We start from the raw sequence: 22,711 nt of genomic DNA, 5'->3' as shown, positions 1-22,711 counted from the left end.
GCTCCTATGGAAGGACCCTATCCATTTTAGCCAACCATATTTTGGTACACTTTCAAAACTGCTACAATCATCAATCCTGCATGATTTGGTGCAATATTTCATACAATTAAAATGTTATATAGAAAAAGTAAAATCAAAAGAAACTAAATATTTTGTCATCAATTTCTTAAGGTTCATCATAACAAATGGACAAATATGGCCGTATTTTCACCTCTAAAGCTACTCAGTGTACAGACTTACCTGTGAAGTTTGGAAAGTGTTAAGGCCTGGCATCCACTAAATATTAGTCCAAATAATTATGACGTCTTGAAAGGCTATTATAATTTTTTTCTTTGACGCTTTACTTCGACGTAAGGCGTCAAAGAAAAAAAAATATAATAGCCTTTCAAGACGTCATAATTATTTGGACTAACTAAATATATGAAAGTTAAAATGCTTTTTGTGTTCCAAAAAGATAAAATCGTTTTTGAATTTTGATGGGCATTTCCAGATAAACTCTTTAACTCACCTATAAATGTGTAGATATCTATTGTCCATGCCTATTAAGGACAATCAATCAAGACAAACCAGTTCTTACATTAGAGGGAGGATCTCAAAGTTGTATACCAACTTAGTTTATTTTTACACCTTCTACAGAAAGGGAAAAATGCCCAATAAAATCTAAAAAAAAATTTCATCTTTCTGATATGCAAAATACATTAAACTTTTATATATCTAGTGGATGCTACATGTAGGCCTAAAAAATTTCCAAACTGCACAGGTAAGTCTGCACACAGAGTAATTTTTGAGTTAAAAAATCGGCCATATTTGTCCATTTGTTACATGTATGATGAACCTTAACTGATACATGACTGACTCCCAATGACATTTTATACTAATTTTAAAGGCTTCCACAGTTTTTGATGAAATAACTTCAACTAGTAGGTTATTCCAATCATTAATAATTCGTTGTGAGAAATGTCTTAATCGAAAAGAAGTGAACATTACATTTACATCTAGGTTTTGCTAATTTCCAATTATGCCCACTGGTATTTGTACTGATGACAGTAAAAAATGTTTCATCATTTCATAAGATACATCTTCGATTCCTTTTAATATTTTAATATTTTGAAAGCTTGTATCATATCACCTCTTCACCTTCTGTGAGTTAGCAATGGTTAGGGGAGGTAGTTTATTTTTAATCTGTCTTCATACATGCATTTGTCATAGCTTAAATGTTGTATATCAGGAATTAATTTAGTTGCTCTCATCTGCACTTTTTCTACAGCATTAATATCTTTCTATAACACAGAGATTGGTCACTCTCCGTACTGGCCAGTTAAATTGTATTAAAACTGTGTCCAAGGAGATCCGCTGGCACACGGACTGTATTAGACCAGAAGGACGATCCGCCGTTGTTACAAATGAGGTGCAAAATAATAACAATTTTTTAACCTACAAATGTATGTGGCTAATTAAGGAGTTTTATATATCGATAAGTATAATACAATAAGATTAAAAATGTTAATTATCAGTCAGAGCTCAGACATAAACAAGTCAATTTCTGTTTTTGACTTAAAGAAGTCAAAACATGTATTTATTATAAAAATGTGTTTTCAATTTTAGACTTATCTAAGTCAGAAAATGACAGACTTGTTTAGGTCTATTTAAGTTGATGAAAAAACTTAACTTGACTTGGTGGCCAAAGTACACCACCTATGACAGCAAAAACCTGTCTGAGAGTTCACAAGGACTTGAGCTATCTATATTTAATTATCTAATTGAACATCCTTACTAAACACAGATGTTTTACCTCATTAAGTGTGGATCCAGGTGGTTGCATTGTAAGGTTAATTAACATGATTCCCCCATTTTTTAGCCTCTCATTCATATTTTTCTTAAGAAGACAAAGCATTGGCTTTCAATATTGTCATTATTTGATTTAGATGCATGACCTTTTTATACGACCGCAAAAATTTTAAGTTTTCGTCGTATATTGCTATCACGTTGGCGTCGTCGTCGTTCGAATACTTCGGATACTTTTAGTTTTCGCACTCTAACTTTAGTAAAAGTGAATAGAAATCTATGAAATTTTAACACAAGGTTTATGACCACAAAAGGAAGGTTGGGATTGATTTTGGGAGTTTTGATCCCAACATTTTAGGAATTAGGGGCCAAAAAGGGCCCAAATAAGCATTTTCTTGGTTTTCGCACAATAACTTAAGTTTAAGTAAATAGAAATCTATGAAATTTTGACACAAGGTTTATGACCACAAAAGGAAGGTTGGGATTGATTTTGGGAGTTTTGGTTCTAACAGTTTAGGAATTAGGGGCCAAAAAAGGGCCCAAATAAGCATTATTCTTGGTTTTCGCACAATAACTATAGTTTAAGTAAATAGAAATCAATGAAATTTAAACACAAGGTTTATGACCACAAAAGGAAGGTTGGTATTGATTTTGGGAGTTGAGGTCTGAACAGTTTAGGAATTAGGGGCCCAAGTAAGCATTATTCTTGGTTTTCGCACCATAACTTTAGTTTAAGTAAATAGAAATCTATGAAATTTAAACACAAGGTTTATGACCACTAAAGGAAGGTTGGGTTTGATTTTGGGAGTTTTGGTCCCAATAGTTTAGGAATAAGGGGCCCAAAGGGTCCAAAATTGAACTTAGTATGATTTCATCAAAAATTGAATAATTGGGGTTCTTTGATATGCCGAATCTAACTGTGTATGTAGATTCTTAATTTTTGGTCCAGTTTTCAAATTGGTCTACATTAAGGTCCAAAGGGTCCAAAATTAAACTTGGTTTGATTTTGACAAAAATTGAATCCTTGGGGTTCTTTGATATGCTGAATCTAAAAATGTACTTAGATTTTTGATTATTGGCCCAGTTTTCAAGTTGGTCCAAATCGGGTCCAAATTAAACTTTGTTTGATTTCATCAAAAATTGAATAATTGGGGTTCTTTGATATGCCAAATCTTACTATGTATGTAGATTCTTAATTTTTAGTCCCGTTTTCAAATTGGTCTACATGTACATTAAGGTCCAAAAGGTCCAAAATTAAACTCAGGGGTTTCATTATCTTTCATGTTGACTGGTACTTTCCACGTTTCTAGGTGGTACTTTTCAATTTATTCCATGAATATCTTATATAAAAATTCCTTCATTTAGGCGGTACTTGTCAATAGCATAGGCATGATCAGTCAGGGGTACTACTTGTACAAGTGTATTTTATTTAGTTGAAGAAGTAAAAAAAAATATACACATATAAGTAAATAAATAATGTTTGAATAATCTCCCCTTAATTTTCTAAAAAATTTACTTGTATAAGTAAATTTTTCTTACAATTCCACAAAAATCCTCAAGTTTTGAGATGTAAAATCATGCCTTTAATGATTTTTCCCAGGTTTGCTCAAATTTTTTCATTTAAGTTCAATGTTTCATCTCATTAATTCATCAAAGAAACTGATTGAGCAAAGATCTTGTATATTTGCGCAAGGTAATCAAAAATTGCTCCTTTGGGGCTTGTAAATGAGCAGTGTTATGAAGATAACAGACAAATGGGATTTTAATTGTCCATGAAATTACAGTTAAATGAATAGTAAAGACATCTGTAAAGGGTACACAATTTAAAATTCTATTACAGCAAAGAAATCTGAAGAATTCAAGAAAAGAAGAAAGGATGATTTTTTTACTTATACAAGTAAAAAATTCTGAATGCCTAAGGGACATAACTAAGCCAATTTTTTTTTTTACCTATACAAGTAAATAAAATTCACTTGTATAAGTATCCTACAAATTTACTTATATGTGTATATATTTTTTTACTTCTTCAAGTAAATAAAATACACTTGTACAAGTAGTACCCCTGACAGGAGGGTAAAAGTACCGGGTACCGCCTCTTAATGAATGGCCTGTAAACTAAGTTTGATTTTAACAAAAATTGAATTCTTGAGCTTTTTTGATATGCTGAATCTAAACATGTACTTAGATTTTTGATTATGGGCCCAGTTTTCAAGTTGGTTCAAATCAGGATCCAAAATTATTATATTAAGTATTGTGCAATAGCAAGAAATTTTCAATTGCACAGTATTCAGCAATAGCAAGAAATCTTCAATTGCACAGTATTGTGCAATAGCAAGAAATTTTCAATTGCACAGTATTGCACAATAGCAAGAAATCTTCAATTGCACAGTATTGTGCAATAGCAAATATTTTCAATTGCACAGTATTGCACAATAGCAAGAAATATCTAATTGCACAATATTGTGCAATAGCAAGAAATTTTCAATTGATTGGAGTTATCTTTCTTTGTCCAGAATAGTAGTTGAATCAACTTAAATCATTGTTTTATACAATATACAATGTATATTCACTTTCACTACCAACTGATAAATTAAAACAATCTTTACCATTCATTGATAGGTTACAATGTACCAAATAAAATTACATGGGCGCAGCCATTTTATGAAGGGAACATGACATAGAGATAAAAATAGATGGCTCTCTGTGATTGGTTGTTATATCTTTTATAAATTTTTCTTCTGGAAAGCATTATGAATGAAGTTTCATGCAAGCACAAATTTGTCCTAAAATGTATAGTATGAAATGCCGAAAATAATTTTTTTATGTTGCTCAAAATTAGGGAAAATTTTCTGCGAAATCGTCAGGTATCGTGAAAAACCCCAAAATTCACCAAGAAAAGCCATGGGACCATATATATTTGAGTGCGGTAAAATCACAAATAGATATAGAGCTTCAATTAGACAACAACAGATTTTCCATAATTAGTTTAATGAAAACGCCTTATTAGGAGATAATTGCTAAAAATAGCATTGCCGGCAACGGGGCCACCATTTAGTTCTTTATATCCTATAACAAGCACCTTTTGTTACATTTTAATATTTTATGATGTATTCAAATGAGTAGTTATTGTTGCAAACTCCATTAGAAATTTGAATTGAGATCAGTTTTGGAAAAAGGGGAAGGGGGATGTGAAAAAAAAATGGGGGTGGGGGGGGGTTAAATTTTTCTCATTTCAGATTTCATAAATAAAAAGAAAATTTCTTCAAACATTTTTTTGAGAGGATTAATATTCAACAGCATAGTGAATTGCTCAAAGGAAAAAAAAGTATTTTAAGTTCATTAGACCACATTCATTCTGTGTCAGAAACCTATGCTGTGTCAACTATTTAATCACAATCCAAATTTAGAGCTGAATCCAGCTTGAATGTTGTGTCCATACTTGCCCCAACCGTTCAGGGTTCAACCTCTGCGGTCGTATAAAGCTGCGCCCTGCGGAGCATCTGGTTATAAATATGCGTGGGTCTTGAAGTTAACCAATTTTGGTAACTTATCGACTTGTAGGACATTGTAGGAGTCGATATTTCCAACTTTTTGATTCTGGTCAATCATTTCTTGCTTAACAATATTTGACTTATTAAAATCGATATTTTGTCTTGCATTAAAGGGAGACAAATCCTAAAACTTACAAATTTAGACCTCTATGAGTCAAAAGCAGATTCAGACTTATTTATGTCTGAGCTCTGACTGATTATTGTTTGTTTATGTACACAATAGCTTTAATTTGTTTAGTGAATTAATAAGCGTAAATTTACAAATGAAACCTGAAATTTACCGCGATTGAGTTAAAAGTTTGTTAGACCGACTCAATTTATTTTGCGCATCGGTAAATTCAGATGAATGGTTGGTTTTCCAGATAGCATTAAAACTTTCTTTTATAATTTTTTCTTTGTACTGATGTATACTTTGTCATAATTTCATATACCAGCATACTGCCAACTGTCCCCATTTGTGGGGATTTACCTGTTTACCTCATGAAGGCTCCAAAATGGCCGATCTAAATTTTGAGTCAATTTATGTTGTGCTTAGGTTTAATTCAGATGAATAGTTTGTTTTCCAGATAGCATTAAAACATTCTATTGTATTTTTTCTTTGTACTGATGTTTACTTTGTAATGATATATCATATGATATTCCAGCATGAAAATGTACAAACTGCCAGGAGGATCTAGAAATTTTCATCAGTGGGGGCCCACTGACTCCCTAAGAGGGGGCACGCTCCAGTCACGCTTCAGTGATTCCCTATATAAGCAACCAAATTTTTTCCCAAAAAGGGGAGACTGGACCCCCTGGGCCCCTCCTAAATCCGCCTCTGATACTGCCCAACTGTCCCAATTTGTGTAGGGATTTCCCCATGATGAAGACTCCCAAATGGAAATTTTGAGTCAATTTATGTTGTGCTTGGGTTTAATTCAGATGAATAGTTTGTTTTCCAGATAGCATTAATCAAAACATTCTTTTGTATTTTAGCTTTGTATACTTTGTAATACTATGATATACCAGCATACTGCCAACTGTCCCCATTTGTGGGGGATTTACCTCATGAAGGCTCCAAAATGAAAATTTTGAAAAAGGCAAGTTTGTCCACAATTTAAAACAAATCAATCAATTTACCATGGCTATTAGTTTGTTAAAGTAAAGAAGCCATAAAGCAACATTAAAACAAGAGTTGAAGACCTATTTATCATGTTTATAGTCTAGAAGCATAATAAGTTTTCAATGTTACTGATTATAATTTTATTTATTGTAGGAATGCCTCACCGAAAGAAATCCCGTTTGGGACGAAGGCCTAAGAACAGTCATATGAAAAAAGAACAGAAGCTCAAAATTGGTAAGTTTATTTTTCAACATGATAACATTTAAATATCTAACTGACTTTGGAACATTTAAATATCTAACTGACTTTGGAATACCAATGAATTAAGTTTACTGCAATATCCTTTAATTTATGCATACATGTAGGTCACTGAGTTATTTGCATTTCTAATGCTGAAGAATAATGCTTCATCATGTCGTCCCTAAGCTGTACCCAAGAAACAAAAAAAATTGGTATCCAACGAATAATAATGAATCCACAGCATACATGTATTGCATGTTGACAAATTAAACTTGCAAATTTTATGCTCCTTTTTCCTATAAAGGTACTTTGGCCTTCTTCCAATGCCTGCAGATTTCTTTCAGCGTGGCATCTTAAATTACGCAGATAATGAAAATTTTATTAAATTAAAAAAAAAAAATAAAGGTACCCTTTATCAATCATGTCAATGTTTAACATATTGATAGGTAATCAATTAATTTAAAATACAATTAATGACCAATCATGTCAGTATGGATCGAAACAGTTAATCTGATAAAGGAAAGAGACCAAAGGTACATGCACTAAAGTTATCATGTTTGGATCAAGTATTTTAAACAATTTAGGAAATCTTATGAACACAAATTGGTATTTCATATGGTTACACATTTTAACTACATAAGATCATGAAGATTATTATTTCAGCATGTATAAACTGCATACATATTATCAAGGAAACTGAATATTAGTCTAAATTTCTTCTATTAACAATACATGTACATATTGACCCGTCAGACCTCATTGTTGTGTGTAAAATATTAACACCATGTCTGGTGTGCATCAAAATCAATCTAGTCAAATCAGCACCTGGCTAAACATGTTTTTTCATTTGTTAGGGCACCCAGTATGCTGGTCAAATCAATACCTACTAACCTAGTCAAATCCGCACCTGGTTAAATATGTTTGTTAAATGGCATCCAGTATGGTCAAATCAATACCTAGTCAAATCAACACCTGTACTTGGTGAAATCAAGACTATATAGTCATTTAGGCATGATGAATATGTAGCAACATTTCTTTATACATAATTTTGAAGCAGTGTAAGAGAGTTAATCCAAAGATACTATGTTTTGATTACCTCAATATATTAAGATTACCTCCCAAACCGTCAGTTGACCCCTTAAGGAGTTATTGCCCTATATAGTAAATTTTTAACAATTGTCATTAATTTGGTAAATTTGTGTAATTTTTACAAAATATTTTCCTTTGTAACTAAAAGGCCAAGTTTGTTATAGATAGAGAAAATTGTCAGTAGCAAGAATGTTCAGTAAAGTAAGATCTACAAACACATCACCATCATCAAAACACAATTTTGTCATGAATCCATCAGTGTCTTCCCAAGAGAAAATAAATCTGGGATTCCACTGGAATTCCGGCTGGAATTTTTATTGGATTCCAAATGGGAACCCACCTAATTCAACCGGGATTAAATTTCGGGAATCCCCCAAAAGAAACGGGAATCCCGATGTAAATCCCTGTGGAAATATACCACTGGGATATTGTGGGATTTCAATTGGGATACCACCTAATTCCACTTGGATAAAATTTCAGGATTCCTGCAAAAGAAGCAAGATCCCGATGTAAATATACTGGGATAAAATTTCAGGATTCCCGTAAAAGAAACAGGATCCCAATGTAAATCCCAGTGGAAATATACTGGGATTTTGATTAAAATATACTCAGATTCCCGGAAAAAAAGCAGGATCCCAAAAATAAATCCCAGCAGGATATACATGCACCAATTCAAATTGCACTGCCACTGGGATTCCTGGATTATTTATGCAAAAGGATACATGTCAAGTTCTCCTTTCTGTAAATTAATTTGCTGTCTCTGTACTTCCAACTAGTATTGCTGAGTAAATTAAGGTAATTGGAATATCTGCATGCAATCTGTTGGCACAGTTTGTTACAATTGCCGGGTTTACTATCCATAGGAACCCCTAAAAAACACAAGGGAGGAAGCTCATTTGCGAAAATGCTTCAAATTATTGCTGTAAAATTTTTCTAAGACTTTCACTTACTTTGTGATCTGAATATTTAATCTGTTCCCACTTGAATTATCTCTTCAATGACATAAATTTATTACCTTAAGAAACCTCTATAATTATTGTAATCCTTAAAACAAACTCGAAATTTCTGAAATAGAGCAAATCGAGGCCCTACATTTGAAAATAAAAGTACTAAAGCGACAACTACCGGAAAATAAATTTTTAGCACTCTCGGGTGTTTAGGATAAATGTTATGTTTTTCGGAAGTCTGCGGTATTTTAGATTTCAATAATGTAAAATTTGGTGGGATTTATTAGGTACACACTGTCTTTCGTCGTCATATTGTGGTAAACTCCCGAGAGAGCCTAAAATATATTTTCTGGTAGGTGTCGCTTCAGTGGACTGGAATCCCGGCTTCAGACAGTTATCCCGAATGGGATCCCAGTTTCAGATAATTATCCCGATGGGATCACAACTCCAGATGCTTATCCCGACAATTTCATCGAGATTTCATTGGGATCCCAACGGATCCCGTTTTTCGTTTTCTCAGACTTGGGCTTTGTTTAATACATGTATGCACATAGACCAAGGTGAGCGAGACAGGCTCTTGAGCCTCTTGTTTTAACTAGATACCGGAATGATGATTATAGCCAAGTTTGGTTGAATTTGGCCAAGTAGTTTCAGAAGAGAAGATTTTTGTAAAAGATTAGTAAGATTTACGAAAAATGGTTAAAAATTGATTATAAAGGGCAATAACTCCTTAATATTATTTTAGATAGAGGTAAACTGTGAACAGCAATAATGTTCAGTAAAGTAAGATCTACAAATAAGTCAACATGATCAAAATGGTCAATTGACCCCTTAAGGAGTTATTGCCCTTTATAGTCAATTTTCAACAATTTTTCGTAAATTTTTGTAATCTTTTACAAAAATCTTCTCCTCTGAAACTACTAAGTCAAATTTAACCAAACTTGTTCACAATCGTTATTAGGGTATGTAGTTTGAAAAATGTGTCCGTTGACCCGGCCAGCCAAACAAGATGGGCGCCATGGCTTAAAATAGAACATAGGGGTAAAATATAGATTTTGGCTTATAACTCTGAAACCAAAGCATTTAGAGCAAATCTGACAGTATTAAAATTAAAATCTATCTGCCCTGAAATTTTCAGATGAATCTGAAAACCCGTTGTTGGGTTGCTACCCCTTTATTGGTAATTTCAAGGAAATTTTGCCGTCTTTGGTTATTATCTTGAATATTATTATAGATAGAGATAAACTGTAAACAGCAATAATGTTCAGCAAAATAAATCAACATGATGAAAATGGTCAGTTGACCCCTTATGGAGGTATTGCCCTTTACAGTCAATTTTTAGCATTTTTCATAAATTTTGTAAATTTTTGTAAATTTTAAAAATATTTTCCTCTGTAACTAATTATGTAATGGGCCAAGTTCATTATCGATAGAGATTATTGTAAGTAGCAAGAATATTTAGTAAAGTAAGATCTACAAACACATCAGCATCACCAAAACCCAATTTAATCATGGATCTCTGTCTTTTGTTTAATATGCACATAGACCAAGGTGAGCGACACAGGCTCTTAAGAGCCTCTAGATTTTTAAACTCGTCAAAAGTTGATATTGTTAGCATTTGTTTAAGAAATAAATTCTTTAATTTCATGCTTTATGTTCATTTTAACAATCATGAGAATACACTAAGCATTAGGGAGCAGTAAAATATGGTCAAATATAATGCCATGCCATGTTAAAAGGAGCACATAGAGCATGACATGAAGAAATTATTTTGATTATTCTAGTTTAACTAAATATTCTTTTAATGTATTTATTAAAAATGTACTAATTATATAGAGTTGTACTTACTTGTGCATGTTGATAAATTAAGTATTTAACTCTTTCATTGTCTTTGTTTCCATCTCTATTTTAGTACGCATGATCAGTGAGGGATCCAAAGACAGGTTGATTACTTCTACAAACAGTTCATTGAAACTAGAGTGTTATGCAGATAATGAATTCCATGATACTGATGGTAAATTTTATAGATGCAAAAATTTATGACTAGATAAATACTTAATTTTATTAGACATTAATCCTTAAAGTCATATGAAACCTCAAATTAGAAAAAATAATGCATATATGTTTTTTATAACTAAATGTATAGTTTTCATTATAAAACTTATGTACATATACTTTTACTTGATCATATTTAGAAGAAATTTACTTTATTTGAATTGTTTGCTTCCAGGAACTTGAAGTAATTCGCAGATATATTTTCTGTATGCAAAGTGACCTCAGCGTGACCCTCTCGTAAAAATCCAGTGATCCCAAGTAACGCATGGATCTGTCCTTATATAATAAACTATTATCTGATTGTACATGTTAAACAGGTGCTCAATATCCAAGTTTAATTGTTGGTTGTTTACTATAAGGTGTCAATCCGTAAACTTCGGCTTCTAAAGATGACATTTAAGAGCTGCCATATTTTCACTTCATAACAGACAGAGGGAGGAAAAAATTGCCATTTATACAATGTGGTTACCTAAAAGATGATAAAATCGTGCACAGAAGACTAAGTTTATGAAAAAAAAACATGCATTGGTTCAAGAATTGGATAAACATTATTTTTGACCAGTCACTCGTTTCATATGACTTTAAGGTGTAATACACACCATTGATTTCCCCTACATGTATTTCTCTTTGTTTCAATGAAGAAAGACTTGGCATGAGTAAAGTTTTATCCTATCCAGTACTGTTCATGACTATAGACAAAATTTCACATAATATTTCATTGCATATAAGTAAATAACTACTAATCAAATATTCCACTCTTTTTATCTGTGTGCAAGCTTTAGTAACCATGTAACCTCAAGTTTCTAAATTTTCTTTATAAACCAAATAAAAAAATAATGTTGCATTTGAAAATTTTATGACTGGATAAAAACCTAGATTAAGACAATAATCTTTAAAATGAAACGATCATAAATTCATTCATATCAAATATTTAATGAATGATTTGCTCCGTCCATTCCTAGCACTATATATAATGAAGAAATTTTCAGCCAAGCAACTACATGTAAATGATTACAAAGCAAGACATGTTGCCTTTACTTTAAAAAAAAGTAACTTAAAATTCTTAACTTTAATTATGAATAATTTAGTTTTAGATGTAACGCGTCTTCTGATTGGCTGATGTTATTTTGTTATGAGCCCATAGACATAAGGAGTAGGTTCAGTAAGACCCCTTTTTGGCCCCAAAATATAGCAGTTTTACAAAATTGTTAAAATGTAAACCTTAAGTTATTTATTGGACAGTAGAATGCCTCTGCTACATAAATATGGGCTATTTTTGACAAAACAATGCACATATATCCGGTACTAGCACCATTAAGTCATGCTAAATTACTAAAATCCTCATAATTCTAGCATTTTAGTTAAATTTTAGACGGTTTTCGTGTAAAATGAAAGTGGCCGCATTCGTGTTCATCCTTAATATTGAAATGTCAGTTGTATATTACGATAATACATAACATATATAAAGGTTGAGGATGAACACAGATGCGGCCACTTTCATTTTAACCAAAAACCATCTGAAAAGTGACATTTTTCGGCATATTAGGTAGATTTTTCATATTTGAGCTTGAATCGGATCGTTTTTAATGACTAAATCTGTTAAAATCTTTCACATAAACTAATTAATTCAAATAAAATAGACACTTAAGTGTTTAAAAAGTGGTCAAAATCTTTCGTCAGATGAACCTGAAATTTGAGGCCAAAATCGGTCCTTACCGGACCTACTCCTTTAGTCATATGACCATGACGTCATCAATGTTTTTTCATGGTTTTCTACGGTTTAAAATGGAATTTAGAATTAAATTATAAGAAATGACTAAAATATTTTTTCTGTCTATTCGAAATAACATAAAAAATGTGGTGCACACTGTTAAATAACCCGCTACGCGCGTTATTCAGTGTGCACCACATTTTTTATGTTATTTCTTCATAGACAGAAAAAATATTACAGTCATTCCTTAAAGATTTTTGAACACATACTAGATAGATATTGTTTACTGTCACATAAAAGCTATATTAGTTGAGCTCAATATTCATTTATTGTAATAATTCATTAATTACTAAGCAGAGTTGTACATGTTTCATGAGTAAAAAAAATATTTAACAGTATGTATGAATCTTTATTTTAGTACACATGGTTAGTGAGAGACCCACAGAGACGTTGATTACCTCTTCAGACATTTCAGTTAAACTAGAGTGTCCAGATAATGAAATCCAGGATACTGATGGTAAAATTTATAGATGTGATAAATACCTAAAGGAGTATGTTCGATAAGGTCCTAAAATGGCCCCCTTTTTTAGCGTAAATTTCAAATTCGGATTTATTGACCAATATCACGATAAATTATGGCTAATACATTGACTAGGTAGGATATAAGCTATTTTGTAGAAAATTTTACGTTTCTGCGATTCATTATGACGTCACAAGTTGTACTCATATTGATTTTTCACGAAAAAGTCAATGAAAATAGGTAAATTTCCAAAGATTATTTGACAGGAAACATAGAGCGCATACGTCGACAACAAAGATCTTTTAAAATAATGTTTGTGAAGACATTTAACATGTCTTATTTGAATATTAAGCTTGTCGACGCCTGCACTCTATGTTTCCTAGTCCTTTATTTGGTTGAAATCCAGCTGATTTTGTCAAATTTCACCAAAATCCCTTATCTTGACCTTTTTGGGATGTAAAAATCAACGTGTTAGAATTAAACTTTGACAAAAACAGCTCTGTTTAACTTTCTCACATGTCTTTAAGGCAACTTAAAACAATTATTGTCTTGTAACCATGAACTTTATAATTGGGGCCAAATATGGCCCTTACCGAACCTACTCCTTTAGCCATTTATTCTATAGTATGATTTTTTTTTTTTGCTCTCTTCAACCCTATATAAATGAAAAATTATTTCAGCCAAGAAACTAACTTTAGCAAGACATTTTGATTTAACTTCTAAAATTTAACTATGGAGAATTCTGAATACACACTAGATAGATATTGGACACTGTCAAAAAGGCTTTAAATAAATGCTAGTTTGTGCTTCTAGCCAACATGGATTTCCTGTTTAATACAAAAATTTGGAAAAAATTATTCAAAATTAAAAATGGATCTCCCTCATGCAAAGCATACTGTTTATGTTATTAACTAAATACTCATTGAATATATTTATTGCTTATACAGAAATGTTGAGTTCATAAAATTATTAAAAGATAGGTTTTCATTTGTATTTCAGTACACATGGTTAGGGAGAGACCCACAGATACGTTGATTACACCTTCAGACATTTCAGTTAAACTAGAGTGTCCAGATAATGATGTTCTTGATACTGATGGTAAAATTTACAGCAGCAAAATTTTTTGAATTATACAGATTTTTATGAAACTTATATCAAAGGTTTTTATCAGCATTGTCTTGAAAATCAGTGTGTATCAATTTGTTTTAGAGTTATGTCCCTTATTGTCTTTGATGACCAATTTTTATGAAATTTTTATCAATATTTTTGCCTAGTTAGAATTAGTCAGTGCTGATTCTTTATTTTTTTTAAGAGATGTGCACTTTGGAAACATTGACTATGGAAAATTGCATTTTTAGGGCTTTTATGTGTTCAATTCTGGTCAGAATTTCATGAATGTTATATCATAGGTTTATATCAGCAATGCCTTTGACACTTTCGAAAATAAGTACTGATCAAATGTTTTCAAGAAGTTACATCTCTTGGAAATATTAATTATAATGAATTCACATTTAATTTAAATTGTATTTGCTTTGAAGACTTCGTTTCTCCAAGATCATTTAGATTTTTTCAAGAACAAAAAAAGTGTTTTTTTGTAGTTGCTTCCCTTGTACCTTGGATAGATCAATTATATTGCAACACAGGGAACATTGGAAATCTGTTCTCTTATTCATGTTATTATTATGGTCATAGAATTATTTTGAAATATTTAACATAAATTGACAGAATGGTGGTTATACAGTACATTCCGGTTATTTGCATAGCCTATTTGTCAGACGAAATTATGCAATAAAGCGGAGTATGCTTATATCCGAAATGCCAAAATACGGAGTCAAATAACATCGATAGTGCAGATCAGTAAAGGAAATCCTGAAGAAAGATGACAACATATTGAATGATTATTTATTCTAATAAAAGTTATCTGTCTAGTGTCATGCATTTTATTTCATTGTTTATTACAGTGGCGGATCCAGAAATTTTCATAAGTGGGGGCCCACTGACTGACCTAAGAGGGGGCCCGCTCCAGTCACGCTTCAGTGATTCCCTATATAAGCAACCAATTTTTTTCCCAAAAAGGGGGGCCCGGGCCCCCTGGGCCCCCCTCCTAAATCCGCCTCTGTATTATTTCAATAAAGTTTATAAACACATTTAGTTTTAGTTTATTTATGTACCAACTTTTCCTTTACCTGAGATACGAAAATAAAATTGTTCTAAAAATAGATTTGTTTCTATGACCCGGATGTACAAATTATATTGTTACTCTTTGATTAAAACAAATTGTTAAACTGCTACACAGTTTATAATCATTTGATACAACAAATGTGTAATGAACTGCCTTTAATATGCAGTATTTACCAATTGCACAGTGATGTAACACTGTAACTTTAACCTCGTAAGTTTCTTATATGCAAAGCAGTTAACAGGTAATGGGGCCCTGCAAGGGTTATTTGCTGGACACGAGTGTTGAAAGTGAGAAAATATAATAAAATTAAGTTAATGTTCTTTTCAAAAAATATTTAAAATAAAAGATTGATGTATGAAATTCTTCAACCATATATAAATGCCCTGTAATATTTAACATAAATGTAGATCACCCCTAGCCAAATTACGAGATTGCACATTGGATAATGATCGATAATTAGCAGGCGTTATTGTTTTAAAAATACACCCAAAAGGTAATCTATGAACAATGTTTGAAATGCAATCAATAATTAACACCTTTTGAGATAGAAGATCATAAAATGGTTGTGTTTTTACAACAATCAGCTGATTGACATTTTTATGACCTCGAGGCTTAAAATAGAATATGGGAAACATTACCTGTGTACACATTGAGGCCTTTTAATGCCCCACCTACGATAGTAGAGGGGCATTATGTTTTCTGGTCTGTGCGTCCGTTCGTCCGTCTGTCCGTCTGTCTGTCCGTTCGTCCGTCTGTCCCGCTCCAGGTTAAAGTTTTTGGTCAAGGTAGTTTTTGATGAAGTTGAAGTCCAATCGAATTCAAACTTAGTACACATGTTCCCTATGATATGATCTTTCTAATTTTAATGCCAAATTAGAGTTTTAACCCCAATTTCACGGTCCACTGAACATGGAAAATGATAGTGCGAGTGGGGCATTCGTGTACTGAGGACACATTCTTGTTTATAATCATATAAACATGAAAGAAACTGTTAAAAACTTTATTTAAATAACACAGAAGTAAATCTGAAATAATATCAAAAATTATGATGCATTCAAAAAAAATATACTTACCAAATTTCTGTTTCCGGTCAAAAATCTCGTCAGTTTTAACTAAGCATATCTAGCTGGCGATTATTTTCTATGCAATTAACCGAAATGCCATTTGTGGGGCTATGCATATAACCGTACACTTTAACATAAGATGAATGGGAAATGATTTTGTGCAGGAGAAAAGTATGCAATTAACCGAATTATGCTAATAAGCGGTATGCAATTAAGTGGAATCGACTGTATAGACTAACAGGGACTAATTGGTCTTTTTAATTTTTTTTCAGATTTGCTTGACAATCATATTGTTGAAGATACTGTAACTGATGAAGTGTGTTTGCATGAGAATCATCAGTTGGTTGCTGAGAACATTAAAGTTGCACATGTTGAAGGTTAATATATCATATACTTGTATGTAAATGACTTGATAAAGAATTTGTTTAGTTGGAAAGTTGCTTTCTTTTAGTTGATAATCTTGTCAGCATTTGATTGATAATTAAACCCCCTGCCTTTAAACTCGGAAACTTTAAATCTAAAATTTGGACAGTACCTCAAAGAAATGTGGATCTTCAGGGGTCAAGAAAAAAAGACGGAAAAAAATCATTTGTTAGTTGGGAGTGGATCTGATCTGGGATCTGGGTTCAGCAGTCTAAAGAAGATCATTTAAACCAAAAATACAGAATTTTCATGACTATTTCCGATTTTTTCTTTAACTGGACCTGAAACTGGAAGGAGTCAATTCCTATGTATATTTCAGTAATATTTAACATCAGTATTAATATGCTTACAGGTTTGCACTATTTTTGCAAGTTTTAGGCTTCTGAACTTCCTGTGTAAGGAACTGAAGGGAAAACCCATTTTTATCTGATTTCAATTTTTCAAATTTGTATTTGAGCTAAAAATGCAATTTATACATGAGAAAATTTAAGTAGATAGCCTCAGGTTGAGGGAACATGCATAAATTCGAAATAAGTATCATACAGTTGTCTTCTAATAGTATGGAAAGCAATTGGAGCCAAATAACAGTGGTTTGGGTACACCCGTTGTTTGACAGTCGCAGCATGGTAAGGGTTAATAAATAAAAATAAAATATAAAAATAAACTTTAAACTGTGTTAAAGATAATTCCCTTGTATCTGGAGGCCTTAATAACCCATTCTGACTCTAAATAAGATGAAAATAGAACCTAAAACAAGAATAAATTTAGTTTCTACCACCATGTGCCTTAATACTTACCACGCTGAATTGTTTTCCAAAAATGTATAATATTCATTTATTTCCAATTTCTATGCATAATCTATACAATATAATCTGACAGTTTTTGGTCAAGTTAGTTTAAGGTTATAATCCTGGAACCTTTGATATAAAAAAAGAAGATGTGGTATGATTGCCAATGAGACAACTATCCACAAAAGACCAAAATGACACAGACATTAACACCTATAGGTCACTGTAGGACCTTCAACAATGAGCAAAGCCCATACCGCATAGTGAGCTATAAAAGGTCCCGATAAGACAATGTATTCAAACGAGAAAACTAACGACCTTAATTATGTAAAAAAAATGAACGAAAAACAAATATGTTACACATAAACGAACGACAACCACTGAATTACAGGCTCCTGACTTGGGACAGGCACATACATAAATATTGTGGCAGGGTTAATCATGTTAGCGGGATCCCAACCCTCCCTCTAACCTGGGACAGTGGTATAACAGTACAACATAAGAACAAACTATAAAAATCAGTTGAAAAAGGCTTAACTCATCAGATGGACAAACATACAAGTGGATAACTATTTATAATAAAGTTGAAGTCATATCAACTTAAAACTAGTACACTTCATGTCAATTATGAATTGATCTTTTACAAGTTTTGTTTAGGGGCTACCTGACACCCACCTCTCTATTCAAGACCCATTAGTGATCTTAGACTGTTCCCTGCTCTTTGGTTGTCGGTTAATTGTCTCTTTGACATAAGGTCCAAACAATTTCTATTCTAAAATTATATATCAAATAAATCCTAGGTTTTGAACCAAAATTTATGGTTAACTAAACATGGAAAATAATAGCATTGCACAATGTCCTGTGTCCACCCAAAATGTACTCATGGAAATTTTATACGATACCAACACAAATTCCAATACCAAATCTTTTATTATAGTGACATGTGTTTTATGATATTAAACATTATATCAATAAGTGATTGTAATTACATGTATCAACACCTGGTCCCTTTTGACCTATATTTCGCTGTAAACATTTATACAATTTTTATATTAAAATGAATACTGTAAATTCAGAAATTATTGCGTGCATTTATTATTGGGATTTTGACATTTTAGACTAAAATGCAATTTTAATTTTTGCGATATTTAGAAAAATCCTGTTCAATTCATATAAAAAATTTTAAAATGCGAGTTTTAATTATTGTGATTATAACCCTATTGCATTTTTCGCAATAATAAAAATATCGCAATAATTTCTGAATTTACAGTATTTATTTATACATGTACTTGTTATAACATTTATAATGTCTTTTTTAGGCAAATACCATAAGTTCTGGAATATTCCAAATACTCATCATACTACAATTACAAGTTTGTGCAGTAGAGATGACAAATACAAAAAGTTCGGGGAAGTTCCAAATGTTCACCATGGTACCAGTGAGGATCATAGAATAGATATGGTTGATAGTGAAGGGCACCAGTTTTATGTTGCTTTAGACCATAGTTACCTTTACCAACCAAACATTAATGTGGTTGAATTTGTGCTTGAAAAATCTAAACACTTGTTTGATATGCTTAAAAAAGACTGTGAGCAAAATTTAAATGAACATGGCCCTTTTGAATTGGTCAAAAACTCAAAGTATATTCGGTATGTTGATTTGTATGACACAGAAAATCCAACAGTCAAAACGTGCGTAACCATTTATGACAATTTTCAAGCTGAAATAGTTGTTCATGGTGTACAATTACCAAAGAGTCATGCCATATGGGACACACCTGGCCTACCCGTCAAGTTTCTAAGTACACAACATGTACAGGAGCTGCTCCGTACAGCATCATGCCACCAAGTATGTATTGGCAACCCAGAACCTGATTTTCAAATGGATTTGCCTTTTCCAGGTTACTATAGTAATAAGCCTTCTTCAACCTTTGCAGGATATAGAGAGGATGATTTGGGTGCATATAATAAAAACTTCCACTACAAGAGCACCATAAGGTCATCTTACTGCACTTTGCTGTCAAGAGTAGAAAGATGTAAAAGTTGCCAGGTCTATCGTAAGTCTCTTCACAAAAGGAAAAATCGTCTTAAGAAAAAAGTTCCACCTGAAGAAATAAATTGGTTGTCAAGTACCAAGGCAAATACAGCTTTGACAGAAAGTGAAAAAATTATAAAATTAAAACAACTTACAGCTATGTTAACTGATCTGAAGGCAAAGAATAAAAACTTAGAGAAGATATTACAAGTTCATGGAATAGAGACGAAATTACAAGTATATGAAATAGATAAGAATTCACAAGTAAATGAAATAGAGATGAAATTACGAGTAAATGAAATATTGAAAAAGTCAAAAGTAAATGGAATAGGGACAAAATTACAAGAAAATGAAATAGAGAAAAATTCACAAGTAAATGAAATAGAGAAAAAATTACAAGGAAATGAAATAGAGAAGAATTCACATGTGAATGAATTAGAGAAAAAATCACAAGAAAATGAAATAGTAAAGAATTTACATGTAAATGAAGTCGGACAGAAATTACAAGGAAATGAAGTTGGGAAGAAATTTCAAGGAAATAAAGTCGGGAAGAATTTACAAGTAAATGAAATCGGGAAGAAATTACAAGTAAATGAAATAGAGAAGTCACAAGTAATTGAATTAGAGAAGAAATTACAAGTACATGAAACCTGGAAAAAATTACAAGTAAATGAAATAGAGAAGAATTCACAAGGAAATGAAGTAAGGATTCAGATAACAAGGCCTTTTAAGCATTGATGAATAAAACTAAATTAAAGAGATGGAAAGGCAGTAACCCAGATGGCAGTATCTATTAGCAGTTGTTCTGGGAGCAGCAAATGAAATAAAACTGATTGATAGTAAAAAAAGGTATGAAATGGCACCCAATGATGATATGATGGTATCTTTATCTAAAGAGCAAGTCATCTTTAATTTCTGATGCTTTGCAACACTAAGGCTTCATCCACTGGCCAAGTGAGAGATAATTATATGACTTAAGAGTCACATTATTAAGTTAGGAGTATGTTAGAATTCACATATTATGGAGGCATTAGCAAATGTGATCAAGCCGGAAAACCTTATTGAGGAGTGGTACTCCTCAGCATGTTGGTATCCTTGGTGACGAAATAAGAATAAAAGAAGATACAAGAGTTGAATTTGATGAACTTGTCTTGTTAATTTTGCATTAGCTAACTGAAGTAAAAAACAATAGCAATGAAAGATGTGTATAGTAAACATGACATGTTATTTTGTATTTATAAGAAAATTTCCATTTGTTGAAATCTTATAAATATGCTTTTTACTGTTTTTAAGGTAAAGATAATTTTAATATCTGCTTTTGATTTTTTTTGGTTTTTTGGAAAGTTTGCTATAGCTTGCTATAGCTACTTTCCATAGGCGTCGGCCTCAACTACAGGTGAGACAGACTATCGCAATGTTCTGCTCCAAGATAATGTAGTACTAGTTTTCGAATTCTGATTCTTGGATATTTTGAGTTGCTACGCTAAGTCTTTTGAAAAGATTACAGCTTGAATAAAAAAGGAATGAATGTTCACCGACAATTCAGATGAATTTAACTTTATTTTAAAAATAAGTATCACAAACACTACTTTGCGGATCGGCCATTGGCTGAAGAGAAAATCAAAAGAAATCTACGCGAGACAGCGTTTCATTCATGAATATTTTAAGTAAAAGCCCGAGTGTATCGAAAGAGTCCGGTATGCGAGAACAAGTTACCAAGTTGACGGATAATTGACAAATGATAATGGTTTGATTTCTTTTAACAATACACAGGTGATAGAATATAAAATAATCAATAATTAACTGGCTTAGGTCTCACGCCAAGAATGAGTAAAGGTAAATACCAGCTTTAATAGAAAAGTGCATTGCTTTTGTCAAACTGACATCGATCTGAAAGTTTTGATGCAAAAAAATCATTTGAAAACTTTTAATTCCGTTATTGAAATACTAACTGTTTCACATTCCAATGTGGATATAAGGACCTTCACTCGTTCAGCATGCGCAAGTGTATCAAACTTACAACAGAAAAACGTTTTAATGACAATTAGTATCATAGCATCCGTATAATTTAAAAGCAACCGAGTCATCATCTACTTCTGAGAATATAGTTCAGTGTATCAAGACCGAGATCAAGCTAAAGACAAGTGTTGTAGAAATTATTAAAATGATTTAATAACATTTGTACATGTACTAGCAAAATGACTTTCTTAGTGCAAATAACAATGCAGTGGCGGATCCAGAACTTTTTATCCTCGCACTTTATTCCTGGGGCAGTATGATTATTTAAGATTGACCTATAATCAACAATGTGTCGTCCTAACTACAGTTCTACAATAATTACTAGTCTATCAAATAAATGGCTTAAAACAAAAATCTCAAATGTCATTGCCTCAATCATTTTGTCAATGGTAATTACACAGCAGCAACTAAAATGTGTTGGGGGGTTATAAGCCCCTCAGATCAACATTGACTGTATGAATCTAGTGTATATGAACTTTTTATTCCTGAGTCATACTTCTATTGTTATTCCCTAAACATATGGAGTTTATCCTTTTTTTTTTCTGTAAGTATGTACGCATACGTCCCTAATTTGTATGTACGTCCATACATGATTCAAAAATTGATTTCTGTTCTCTTATATAAATTACTTTAGTTTGCCTGAACCAAATTTTATGAAACTTATACGTACTGCTTATAACCACAAAACACAAGTTAAGCTTGAATTTTGTTGGCGTCACTTTTACCATTCTAGATGTAAAGGGGTGAAATTTTCAGTTTACCCTATCAAGTATATATACCCTTATATATAAGTTTGACTTGTAGCTTTCTTCGGTTATACATTTATCAGGTGAACACAAAAACGGTCTTTAGATTTAGAAGTATAGATATATAAAACAAGAATGTGTCCATAGTACACACACGCCCCATCTGAAATCATTTTCTATGTTCAGTGGACCGTGAAAATGGAGTAAAAACTCTAATTTGGCATTTAAATAAGAAATATTATATCATAGGGAACATCTGTAATACTAAAATAACGAGGTCCAATTTGTCAGCAGTCATTGGGTAAAAACGACAAATCAAAGAATTCAATTTTATATAATAATTACATATCCAATATAGCACAATGCTGTTGATTAAAAAATACTCCATTCCAGGACCTTTTGTTTTCCAAATGATTAATATTACCAATAATTGATAAGTTCCAGGTTGACGGAT

The 22,711-nt window shown here is 32.1% G+C and overlaps 1 protein-coding gene across 1 annotated transcript; it reads left to right on the top strand.

The window, feature by feature from the left end:
- Positions 1 to 17: 17 nt before the first annotated feature.
- LOC143083208 (uncharacterized) lies at positions 18 to 20,808 on the top strand. Its single transcript, XM_076259454.1, has 7 exons — positions 18 to 44; positions 6,592 to 6,672; positions 10,627 to 10,728; positions 12,899 to 12,997; positions 14,000 to 14,098; positions 16,519 to 16,623; positions 18,777 to 20,808. Exons 2-7 carry the CDS (start codon positions 6,594 to 6,596, stop codon positions 20,228 to 20,230), a joined length of 1,938 nt encoding a protein of 645 aa, XP_076115569.1. The 5' UTR covers positions 18 to 44; positions 6,592 to 6,593; the 3' UTR covers positions 20,231 to 20,808.
- Positions 20,809 to 22,711: the final 1,903 nt, after the last annotated feature.

Source organism: Mytilus galloprovincialis, chromosome 7 (assembly GCF_965363235.1).
Source record: "Mytilus galloprovincialis chromosome 7, xbMytGall1.hap1.1, whole genome shotgun sequence".
Taxonomy (NCBI): domain Eukaryota; kingdom Metazoa; phylum Mollusca; class Bivalvia; order Mytilida; family Mytilidae; genus Mytilus; species Mytilus galloprovincialis.
This window is presented reverse-complemented; position numbering and strand designations above follow the sequence as displayed.